Source organism: Diprion similis, chromosome 1, assembly GCF_021155765.1.
Source record: "Diprion similis isolate iyDipSimi1 chromosome 1, iyDipSimi1.1, whole genome shotgun sequence".
In the NCBI taxonomy this organism is placed as follows: domain Eukaryota; kingdom Metazoa; phylum Arthropoda; class Insecta; order Hymenoptera; family Diprionidae; genus Diprion; species Diprion similis.
The window spans coordinates 9,416,567-9,429,930 of record NC_060105.1 but is presented as its reverse complement, the minus strand read 5'-3'; the positions used below and the strand labels follow the sequence as shown (position 1 = coordinate 9,429,930).

Sequence of the window (13,364 nt, the reverse complement as noted above, 5' to 3'; positions counted from 1 at the left end):
CTAGCCGAAGCGATAACTAACGGGTTGATTAGTATATCCGGCATAAATTTCCCGCACGAAAATCCGTCAGGTTGTTTTAATTGGTTTGATGACGTCCGCAGGATCTGCACATTCGAGTTTGATAACATATCCAGAGAAGCAATCCTCATCTGGCTCTCGAGACGTTTCTCGCCCCAACTTATACCCACTTCGAATACAGATACACGGTTGAAATTTCAACAAGACAAATAACAATTCTGTTTATTAAGCACCGCAAGTATTAGGGGGTGATTGTAATTGCTAGGGAGAAGACATCGAGTTCTGCATAACAATAAGTAAATATACCGTGCGTATAATCTATGCAAACATAAAAGTACCGACAGTCTCGTTCACTTCGTCATTCCGACAATTCAGTCAATTCTAAATCATCCTTGGGCGCCATTAACGATGAAAAGTTTGACGTGATTCGTAAATAGTTGTTTCCCTGCTGCACAGAACGAAAGATAAGCTTTTACCAATTCCCTGAAAAATGCGCGAGCTTCTGACATTTTCTCAGAGCAGTAAAACACTTCCTCACACTTGACATTCTCGCGCCAGAGGATTTTACACGTTCTAATAAGGAAGCTTGGAGTTTTATGGCCGCCTTCGTGAGTTCCTTCGTTTCATAACAAACTACGCGTCACTGAATAGTTTTTCTTGCGAATGAAATTCCGGACTTAAAATCTCGGACGAAGTTCCTTACCCACATGAACAAGTCGCGATCCCCTTTGCGGTGTGGGTGAATCTTAATCAGTCGTTCAATTGGCCCCGTGTTGAAAATTATACGGTTTAATTCTGACCTTTACGAGCATTCAAACTAACCGCTAAAGTTATTTCACGCAGGGGAAACGTCTCTGCGGATACAAGTAACTCATTCCCAGGATCTCTATTCCCCCAAAAGGACGGTTCGTCAAAGGGTGTCACAGCCTAGCCTTGGCGACAGAAAACCGAGCTTGTCAAATATTTGGAAACTTTACAAAGAGAAATAGAGCCCGCAACTTCCTAGTTGATTCTTCCGTTCGATCAAACTGCGAGGCAGAACACTGAGTTTGAAAATTGCGCCCAGTAGCAACGATAGAATAGCAATGGCGAAACAGAAGATATACCGACAGTTAGCAATCGACGAGAATATTGAGCACATGCCGAGTGCCCCTGGCAACTTTGAATTGCCAAGGTATAGAATATAGATTCATATCCCTCAGAGCGAGTTATGAACTTTCCGATACTTCCGATATCTCGATAATAGTTTGCCTTGCAAAAGTTTTCCGAGTTGGGTAATTAAATTTTTACTCTTATTATTATTATTATTATTACCCTTTTCCTCCCCTCGTTCCAACAAATTCAACCGCCACGGTCTGGCGTTCCATTGAACCGAGGATCAGGGGTGAAGAGGAGAGCTTGCTTGGGGGCGGAAGTTGGCGGCGGTTGGATTATCTGTAACGACTTAACAGTGATCCTGGCTGGCTTTGGGTGAAGGAGCTTGCCCGGATGGAAAAGGATATTGGACCTTCGAGGGCGGGCTAAGGCGTGCGGCATTCTCTAAGCAAAGTTTCTGCGGCTGGGGGGCCGAGATATTATTCAACGTGTTTACTCAGTTATTAACTTGGGGTCCATATATTATACTCGGCGTTAATCGTTGCTGCGCCGAGTGTACATATTGAAAATAATTTAATTAGAATGAAAAACCGCTCTGCCGACAGCTCAGAACCAGCCGACCCTCGATGATATACTCACGAATTCATTTATTCGGTCGCTCATTCGTTATCTCGTTATCGCAAAACGCTTCGAAGATCGAGAGGTTTATATTTCACATTTTTTTTTTTCGTTTTTTTCAGCATTGACGAAGTGTCGAGTCAAACTTGGGTTTAATTATCTTCAGAAACTTGAATGGGTAGGAAAATGTTGAGGAACTTGACTTGGAACGTTACTTTTCTGTAAAATACTACTCGTTTGTTTTTGCCTGACTAACATTCCTTACTTTCAATGATTTCCGTTACAACTCGAGCAGTTGACATTTCAAGATGAATGAATTTGTCTTTCATCATTCGTCAATATCTATTATTCAAGCTAATGGGATCGAGAATGTAGCAATATTCTATCCGTTTATTCCATCTTGAAATTCATTGTGATAAGAAAGTTAAATCAGGTAAATTTTGTCCATTAAACATTTTTCAAAATTACTATATATGGCTTATCCGACTTCCGTATAAAGCAAAGCACCATAGCATTCATGATGAAATCAGTTTTACGAGTTTTACCTCTAGTGAGAATACGTGCAAGCACCTAGCTGAGAATTTTCTAAAATTCACCTTCCAAGTCATGCAACTCGTGCGAAAATCTTGACGTCAAGAGTAGAACCCTCCAAGGAACGTCACCTTGCTACCTTCCAATTATTGCTCTGCAGTCAGACTCGAGCAGGGTTTGCTGCAGTCGTACAGCCGCCCCTAAAACCTAAACTCCAGAGTTTGGAGTCTAGACTCTAGACAATGCAAGAACAGTGCTATATCAACCTTTGAGAACCCGCTGCACTGAGCACACATGGAAATGTAGTGCAGGTCACACGCTCAAGTGGACAAATAAATGTGTGTTGGGTCCTTGAATACGGGCAAAGGTGTAAAAGCAAGAAGATCACGCCCATGCCATGTCGAGTCATGGGGATTCTGATGTTAATTTCAGCCATAGCGATGTCGTGTACCACTGTTCGTGCGACGGCATGAGGGAGGAAAATTAGAAAGGTGAGAATTGCTGGTTTTACCATTTTTAGGCGAACGCACGATCTCGCGAGCAAGTGCCTTGTATGCGGATTTGAAGTCGTTGAAACGTCGAGTCGAGAACTAGAGGAAATTTAAGGAAATAAAAAACGAGGAGCTTTCGTCGAGGAAATCGTTCGTCAATGAATCCGAAATTCGCTTCTATTAACCGATGTTCATCATCGACACTCGAGACATGATTAAGTATCCAATTTTCTGGTAATTTAAGGAGAAGCAAGATCACTTGATCATTTTCGAGTAACGGGATCCTTGCAATGGGATACAGATATGCCCTCTGAAATCAATGACTTGAAAAACTTGCAGAACAATTGAAGATGATCAAAGTTCTGAACTTCATGCGAGATAATGTAAGAAAATTTTAACAGACGTTAAATGGTGCCGGAATTGTTGGGAATTAACCTGCGAAAGACCGCAGAGGAAAGCTAACATTCAAGCGGCAAGATTTCGACCAGATGCATGCATTATGCATGTATAATCCGTACGAGTTTTCGCCAGCCACGAATATCCTTTTCTACAACAATTCTGCGGTTTGACTAATTCAACACATCAACGTTCCGTTTCAGGGAATGAATTCTACTCGTGGAGCTTCTGAATTTGCAGTCTCCACATCTAATTTCCAAATCACGAAGCTCCAAAAACGTGGACGACGAGGATTCGATTTTAGTGATTTAATTGTTGGGTTGCCGGGTTTTTCGTAGCAGAATCTGCGTGGTATAACGAATTTGGAAATTCGATCGCTGATGTGGATTATAAGAATGTGAGGCGCCGTGGGTCGTTAGCTTGCATTATTTTCACATTTTCCTGCGATCAATCAATCCAGTCTTCGTCTCAGAAATTAACGAGAAATGAAACGATTGCACCGGAAGAAAAACGACTGCTTTGCGTTACTTCTCATCGTTAATTATTATATTCGTTACAAACTAATACCGAAGACTGTTAACGATTTCAGGACAGATTATACCTACCTGTATTCGTAAATATTTTCCTGAGATCAATAGATAAGGGTATAATTTTATAGGTGGTAAAAGCTTATTACTAACTATAGTTATTATGACAATATCCAATTTAGTAAGAGAGTCACGTAGTTATCAATTTTATCGCGCATTAAAGTGAACGCTAATGATTTAGTGGCTCTTAAATCGTGGTTGCCTAATCTTGAGAAAGTTATCTTATCTAATCCGTTGTTACTACTTGCTGAAATCGACGTATTTAATTCTAGTTGAAATTAGTCCTTTCGTACTAGTAATAAAATCTACTCAAATAACGATCTAACATTAAGACTGGCATTCCAATATTAATGCGCATTACTTTCATGACAATTAAAAAACGATTGGCTAATAAACGCAGTAAGAAATGAATTAGAATATCACAAAAATACGACGAAAGGATGATCAAATCTGATCACCAATTTCCGCACAATTCCAAGCTTTACTCTCTTCTTTTACGAGCGTCTAAAAGTGTCCAAATACAACTTACAATTTATCTACATGAAGAAAGAAATAAAAACCACTTACTAACTACAGGATCCAGACTACTTTTCCAGAAGTAGTTGGCTGCTGCTCGGGTACAGAGATGGTTACGGAAAAATTTCACACCGAATACTTTTCCAATTAACGCTCGTGGAAAATGGTTTGTAAATTTTTACGACCTGCAGCCGTTTAACTCGCGGTTCAACCGCTCTTTCCCGATCCAGATATCTCTGAAGAATTCACGCGCGAATACAGCGAGATAACGCAGCGTGAAACGTGGCGAACCGAAGACAAGTTTCACAGCTTTGGTGGAATGGCGAGGAATGGAAAGGTATTGCATTCGAAAACTGTCTCTGAAGTTGCGAATTCAGACGTAACTCCTCTAATTACGAGTACAGTTGAGTGCTCATCATAGCCAACGTCATCAGCAACTCCCGATCCCGATACTCCAAAATGTACCGGAATAGGATTCCTGAAACCGAACGGTCGACTCGCGCTTGCTAGTGAATGGAGAAAGCTAATTTCGTACGAAAGCGAGCAGACTGGGAGACCGTAAGAAGCTTTGGACCAGTTGAACGAGCACAAGATCTTGCGCGTGTCGCTAGTTACACCGCAGTTTCGGGTTTACTTTGAGGTTCGCGTACCTACCTTCCGTCGCTCAAGTAACTTACGTCGACCTGCAATCAACCCGAACTCTGTACGACGCTTCTCTTTGAAGTAATCATGCCAAGACGACACTGTTCACCATCGCCTTCAGCACGTCACGTTTCAAATGTCGCATCCCGGACTGAATGGCTTTGCGTGATAATTTACACTAAATGTCCTTTGAAGCAGGCATACATCTATGTTAGCACTACATGACATCACTGTACTAGAAGAAACATCTACTCAAGAGGTGACAAATATATTGTTGTACGAAATCCTGTCGAAATCTGGGCTGATTGTTGTCATTGACTTGGCTAAGAAGTAGGACTGTAGTGACATTTTGATTACATTGATAATGAATGCAGTTGGAATCGAAAAATACAACAACGCTAGTTGTTTATTTTGAACCAGTCTTGTCATTTATTATCGTTAATGATTATTGAACTGTTGATATTACTGTGGAGCACAGCTGAAACAGTTAAAGTTTGCGACATTGAATTTACGTTTATCGTTGAACTGATCAGATATCTGGTAGAATGAACTGTTTCACGTTAGTCCACTTGAGTAATTATTATCCAATGTTACCATCGAATAAATACTCGGTTGTAACACGTTTCATTCATTCACAACTAAAACGTTGATACTTTTCAAGTATTCTGTATAAGTCGCTGTTCAATTCGTTACCCGCGACACTTGAGTGGGTGAATAAATCCGCGAAATACGTATGAGAACCCGAAAATCGAAGCTGTGCACTGGAGTAAAGTAATCCTTTTTGGAACTGACAATTCTGTCACAAGGTTGTCTCGCTTTCGGAGTCTGAGTATTCGTTGTACTCGTACAACGGTGGGAAACTTTTGCAGAGAGAATTCAAGGAGTTTAAAGTCTGTTTGTATTGTTACTCTCCGAGCTTGCATACATTGTATCCATCTTACAATTGTGCTTCACCCAGACAGGGTGACGGCGCCGACACGAGACATCGCGAGCTTTTATTGTCAGATATCTGCATAGACAAATCCAAACTTCCAACCACTATTTTCAATGCCCTTTCAGATTCGTGAATAATCTGCAATACGAGTTTGCAAATCTTGATTACATACATTTCATACATAACTTCGTGCAAGAATTGATCCTGAAGATTGATAAACACACGACGCCAAACTTCTCTACTACAGGTGTAGGTCATGGTAGCTAACAATTATTGTTAATTTTAATGTACCTGCACTTCCCAAGCTTTTTTGGAATACCTGGTATACTTCTTTTGTTATTTTTTATTAAAAAAATCCTCGTTACTTCCCGTCAATTTTACCATGAAAATATAACTTTAATAGTCAACCCTGCATGCTGCAGTCCAGCGCTCGTTAAATCTGTGTAAAATTTTACTGTTAGTTACGGGCCAAGTTTATCTACATGTGTATATGCCTCTGGATTTATAGAAGAGTGACAGTTGCCTATCGATTCGATTCCAGTTTTATTACGGATCTGTCGTTATCGGTTAATGCTAGACGTCACTAGTTGACATCCCTCCAGTTGTCCTATGGGGGATTATATAAACGGAACATGGTGTTTGGATGAGGCGACAGCTCGGCCTTTGCAGTTTCTCTGACAGGCGTTATCTGCTGTCACGTTGCAGAAGGACGACTCTCGTCTCATGCGTACTTTCGCCGTGTGCAACATCCTGATTTTGGTACGTACATTTCGTCCACTGCAAGTCAAGAAGGAAGAAATCCTTTTCTACCACTTTATCGCGCGAAGTTCATCCCCGGCTGACGTCAAAAGACATTTCCAAAGATTTTAGTCACGCCGACGACAGGCACTTTGGTTACGGTTTTCCCTTCAGCATATACCTACGGTGACCCAGACGTTCGACGCCGTTGACAAAACCAAGAGGACAAGTTCGCTGGGCGAAGTTTCACCAGCGGACTAAGGTGAACTTACTCCGAGACGATATTGTCAAGTAACTCAATATACAGCTCTGTTTCTACTCAAGAGTTGAGTTAAGCTTAACATAACAAGATGGTATACCCACAATGCAAGTGTGCAATCTTCACAGACTGCAAGTCTCGCGTAGAGGTACAGTAACAATAGTGCAGTTTTGTTTATTTGCCACTTTGCGTGATCGGTTTATCCGAAATCTATGCGAGAATTTGCACAAAGCTAACATAGGCATACAGAGCAACGATTCAACTCAATTTGCGCTCCTCTAGCAAGTGGATTGAGCTCGTTTGTAAGTAGCGATTAATCTTGGCCTAATAATGTGAAAATATATCGTATTTACACCCCTTTTTCTCGCCCCTTTTTATTCCACTTTTTCTCGACATATGGGGTACAGAATCTTCTGGATGATTTAATAACGCGTTGGACTTCCGGAGCAGTAGGTACGCCACGTTCTGTACTCGGCTACATTAAATCTCGATTACTTTTAAGTACTTCTAACGAGTTATCCTGCCCGGCAGGAAATAACCCGGCAATTTTCCTCCCTCGCGAAACAACTGCACCTAATTTCTACGCTATTTTATCCATCCGTGTTAAGAACCGTAACTGAAATTCACGCATTGGCATAGTCTGCGGTTTTAATATCTTTAATTTTCCCCTTACGATGAGCCTGTTTCCCAATATCTTTTACAAATCCCAGATCCTCTGACCCGGGTGTGAATTTTAAATGTTCGTTTTGCTGGAATCGAACCTCCGTCGCATGCCAAGGCGTGGGCGAGTAGCGGGCTGGTGTTTTTATTGTTTATCGCGAAGCAAACAAAATGAAGATAGAAAACAAATACGTAAAATGAAGGAAAAAGAGAACAGGGACTCCCTGGCACCGAACTAAACTTGACATTCCTGAGATTCTAGATCGTCGAGTCAGTTGCCAGGCCACGAAGTGTCTTGTTTCGACCTGACCCTGAACTTCTGCCATTTCAAGTGATCGATCTTTTTCCCACTTCTGATATTCTTAGTGATGAAGACTTGCCGCGGTAAGAAGAACTCACAACAACCGCTGTCAAAGGTTTTCGGAATGTAGAGTTTGAATTAGGTTCACAATTTGATAAAGCAAATGAGTCTTACTTTTATCCTAAGTCCCTCGTTCACTGATTCAAATTTTGCAGGCTGTCATCCCTTAGCGGTTATATTTGATCAGAATGTACGCAATTACCAATCCAATTTCCGTACCCAATTTATCTGCCAGCCTGACATCATATAAACTCTTTCTAATCGCCTAAGCCTCTTTCCGATATCTTCAAGAACTGATTTTGTGTTCGAGAAGTATTGACCGATGCTAATGCGTAAGCTTCTTTGCGATTTAAAATGGCGAACGGTATCAATGTCGATTGCACGAAAAAGTTGTTCAGTTTTCGACGTCACGTTTAAATTATAAACGAGAATTTCAAGCGAACGTTTTGCGATATTCAAGATATTTCATATTCATCAAATGTTTCTTTTCTATTACAGAGATTCTTGCCAATACAAAGAAAAAGATATTTCGTCTCGTGACTCATATTTATTTAACCACAAATTCTTTTCATTCAAGTTTCTGAAATTGAAGCGTTTTATTGCATAAATAGACCTGAGCCATTGTTTTAGGAATCTCGTGTTAATGGAGGGCGATGAATGTATTATTGCAGTATAAATGGAAACTCAACTGGGCCAAGTCTCGAGTATTTGTATGACTGAAAGACAGCTTAAACAATCATTATCATTCCTTTCAGCGCTAAAATACTGCAACATTATAACATCTGGACTTTTTAACTCAACTGATTTCAACAAATTGTACTAGGAAACCAAATCTACTAAAATTTAAAACAAGTATATAAAATAAACAATCAACGAATTGTTTTCATTGAGTGAAGTTGGATAAGTGCAAAATTCTTCTTGTTATTGGTTTAAACAATCGGAGGAGATAGTTCCACATTGTATTCGAAAGAAAGACTGATTTTTGACAAATTTCCAAACAATGTAACTTTTTCTGCCTATTTTCGATATCAGGAAGTTTTCTACCTGCAATTTCGTTTGCAGATTTTACCAACAGTGTTTACTCCCGAAACATGAAAGCAACACGGTTTCCATTGATTTCTGTTTTTTAAAATTAATTACAAGTAACTCTCCTCCGTCTATAAAATGCGCCGTTGAATCGTTGAGCACACAATTCAAATCCCTGTAGAATTCGATATCCTAAATAAGTTACCTTGCTCGCGTGTGTACATTATGCGCACATACGTGTAACGGAAAATGAGTTAAAATTGGAGATCCGCTAGAGCGAGAAAGCGAATTATGAATCCGGTCACGCTCGGCCGGCGTCGCCACATGCTCGTTTCAACCACCCTCCTGGGAACCCTTTTCCGAGCCCTCTAAAGGGTTGAGAAAATTTTCCGCGGCCACGACCAGGAAACTCTTTTTCCGCCCTGTCCCGATGCCGTAGATCACAGATCAGAGATCAAAAGTGCCTTATTATTCGACCATAATCTATAACCCTCACCAATTTCTGACCAACTATCGATGGAGTATATTTTTGAACTGTCTCAATATTTAAATGATCCATATGAAGAAAAATTTTAGTTACACTTCTCCCTGAATTTTCGAACTTTGAATTCAACAGTCATTTCGTATGTTATGTAATATATTTCAAACTAAAATGTTGGACTCAAGTCTTCAAACACTTGTTCTGTTGAAAGTTCCCAATATCAAGACACCGTTTCGTATACATTTTCGAAACAGCGTGATGCGATAACGAAGCAACGAAACTCTAACAATATTATTCAGGAGGAAAAACGAACATGGTTAGCGGTATTCCTAAGAGACGTAATCTGATCCTTGTTGAGCTTTTGCCAATGAAGGGTTGATGTTGGCTTACATAGCTGCCGGTGATTTGCGAACGAGTATGCGTCTACACAGAAACCGTAAGCGGGAGCTTAATGATTCAATCTCTAATGGTGAGCATATAAAGTGGATTTTGCGGATGGGGAGTGACTCCGTTACGGGGTAGTAAGAATTGTTATGAAAATAACCCTACGGGAGCAAAGTCGGATCGGGTGCCGTGATCGTTAAATTTGATGTAAGCGAGTAAATTAAAGCACGTTTACGGATAAATTACTCGTTCCGATGGATGGGCAGGAACAGGTTTTAACGAGATCTCGAGTCGGGTTTCGGCTCACCTTGCGATCGGGACTTTCGACAACCTTCCAAGAGTCTCGCTGTCGCTCACCCTTTCCCAACATTCATTATCGCGACGTCACACGTCCTACACTCACTCACGTACTCTGTTTACGCGTCCTGTCTCTCTCGTTTCTACGACTAAATATTTTAGGGCAACAGTAATCTGAGTTATTTATATATAAGGTGCCGTAGCACTTCGCGCCAAGGTTTCGTCGAGCCCTACTTAGCAGGGGATGAAATATTAACACTCCCCCGCCGCTGCCATATAACCCCCTTTTCCCAACGAAACCGACAATGAGCGGATATCGTTGGAAGATCAGTTTTCTAATGTGCCGAACACAACCTTAATCCATCAATCATTGACTCCATTAACGATTTCCATGGATTAGGATGTACTCTTCACTTAGAGAACAATTTTACTTCTGCAGAAGAACGTTTAATGCCCTTCTCTTTCGAACGTGTGAAGTGGACAAAATTCGTGATTCACGGCTTGAACGCCACGTTGTGCAGACGGATAAACTACATGTAAATAAAAGTGAAAAAACTTGTTTCGAAGAAGCTTCTATTCCTTCGTAACGAATAGTTTTTTCTGTAAAAACAACATTTTGACATCGTTTTCTCCAAAGTTTGTACGATATATTCTTCTCTTGACCATCCTCTTCGTTGGGTTTTAAGTTTACTGAATACATAAGATCTGCATTATACAATATAAAGAAAATATTTACTCACTTTGTGTGAATTCGGTGCAGGTTGAAATGATCAAATTTCAGCTCAATTATTTCATCTGGCTGCCCAGTAAAGGTGTAAAGCAGACAGTCCAGGTTTGGTGGATATTTTTTTGGATAATCTGGTGAAGTGAAGGTTCCACCTTGTGGGCTGTACAAGCTGCTGTACACGACACAGGCACAACCTGTTGGCAAAAAAATTACTTCAATCAAATTTTGTTACTATGTATTATACAGACATAAATACGAGTATATGTCATGAATAACGTCTAACCAACATTATAAAACCACGTAGGTATATCATATTGATTTGCTAGTGGTCGTTCGAGACCTGCGAGATTCTTACGACCAGAATCGTTTCCAGTGCAATAAAACGGAAATCACTTATGACTATTAAATTTTCGTTTTTCTGTTTCCAGATAAAAATATAAGTTATTCTTATCATTCCGAAAGTGAAGAGTTGAGTTTTCATTAGACGCCGATGCTTCAAGATCTAGAGAATCGACGTTGATCATATGTATGTATGCATGCTTCTACGTATGTGTGTGATCAATATATTTGCCTGACGATATCTCAAGAACAAGTTACTGGATTTTAATGGTTGTGGTTTCGATCGACGTGGCTTTTCCAAACCCGGAACTTAGTAGGTTTTGACTTTGATCGGTTCAGTACTTCCTGAATTATTTAAGTAACAAAATTCCAAAAAACGATATAAAAATGATGATATCTCGACAATGGATTAATTGATTCGAATGAAAAATGGTACCGTAAGATTTTTGGGCCACTGATCATGAATCTAAAATCAGATTTGTAAAATTTAAATTTCCAATACAGTGGGATAAAAATCTCAAAATTTTCGGTTTTTCATAGAAATTAGTAGGTGGAGGTTTTTTGGATCTATTATAATGGTTCCATAAAAAAAATCGTCAATTTTTCGTGTAATATGATACCTGAGGCATTTTAATCGTTGATCAAAAATCTGAATTTGTAGTTCGAAATTCGAATTAGATGCTAATATTTCGTTTCTGTGAATTTGGAACCTGCAATACAAAACGGGAAGTTCGAAAGCTGGCGCACGGCCAGCCTGCAGCCGCTTATTCCGATATTAAAATCGATCATTGATAAAACAAAACATAGATATTTGAAAAATTTAAACTCTACGCTCGAGAAATGTAATTTTACTTTCCTGAAATTTTAAGCCTTGTGATTTGAATGTAAGAAATAAGGGATGAAGAATATCGAAAAAGTTGAGAAATAAAATAGCGCGGAACATCGTGAGGTTCGAAATGATCGTTTATTAGAATTGATCAGAAGGCAAAGTATTAAACCATATTAAAGGTGTAGGCAAAGTCTGACACGTAGCTGAACGAGGTCAAACACGTTTTTTCGTCATAAATTTTTCCGATCACGATTCGAAGGTGTATAAGAAGAATTTTCATGAAATGGTAAAATATCTACGTTCTCGTCTCTCCTGCCCGACGTACATAGGCATGTACATCCGTATATTGAATGATTAAAGGCGTCGATAATTCGCCTTCAAGTTATTCCCGCTGTATGTATACGCTTCTCGTTTCCCGTTATCCGCCAGACCGTGCGAGGCTGGGAATTGCGAAAATTTAATTTCCTGTTTTTCAATTAACTCCTGTGTTATTTCACTAATTCCCCTCCACCCTCTACAGCCCCCTTCATCCTCCCCTATATGACTCTCACACGCTGTTCATATGTGACGTTATAGATATGTGCCCGGGAGCTTCTCTGAAACGTGTTTACCAAATGGATCTACGAATGTATGACAGGGAGTAATAACATTCGGTGCATTTCGGTTATTCATCTTGTGAACACAAAAAATTTGTCAAATTTTTAAAATGAAATAGGCCTGAATACAAAAAAATGTCATGCCAAAACTTGCAGAATTATTTTTATACTATCATTCGTGAAATCGAGATCTCTCATTTCAAAGCTGGCAGAGACTCTAAAGCGCAGATTATTTCTCTTTAAAAAATATTAATTATGAAAGGAAGAATCATCCTCATACCCATTTGTTTACAAGGTTGAAGTTATAACGTTAAAGTAACGAAACATTGAGGAAGAAATCACTGTTTTCCGAATTTTACAATGACTCTGAAGGAATTGAGATTTCGAAATATGAGTATGATTGCTTTATTACACTTTACTGAACTCCAAAATCGCAAAATAACGGTTTTTCCTGAGCACAAATCCTTACGATAACGTTACTAACTTTAACATGAAATTTTTTTGCCAAGATTGTTTCTTTCCGGACCAACGATATCGTTCGTAAGAATTCAAGTGAAAAAAGATGAGAATAGACGAGATAAAAATCGACTCCCTTATCCGGAAATTCACTGCTACGTAATTTATGCACCTCGGCACGAGTGGGACTTAATCCCATTCGTATAGTCACTTTATACGTCGCACAGGGTTTGATAGGGCACTACAGCACACCAGTGCCCCAAACAATTTACACCCCATCTCGTATTAATCATAACGACTCCCAGTAGAACTGTGAGGAAATTGGAAGTAGATCGAGAAATCGACTCGGCCGATAATAAGTCAGACGTCTACTTTATTATGTA

General features: G+C 39.7%; 1 protein-coding gene across 1 annotated transcript in view; it reads right to left on the bottom strand.

Moving 5' to 3' along the window:
• Positions 1-13,364, bottom strand: part of LOC124406506 (suppressor of lurcher protein 1) — a 334,769-nt gene that overhangs the window by 221,777 nt on the left and 99,628 nt on the right. The window contains exon 3 of the mRNA XM_046881944.1: positions 10,775-10,955. Coding sequence (XP_046737900.1) covers positions 10,775-10,955 — 181 coding nt within the window. The remainder of the gene's footprint in view (positions 1-10,774; positions 10,956-13,364) is intronic.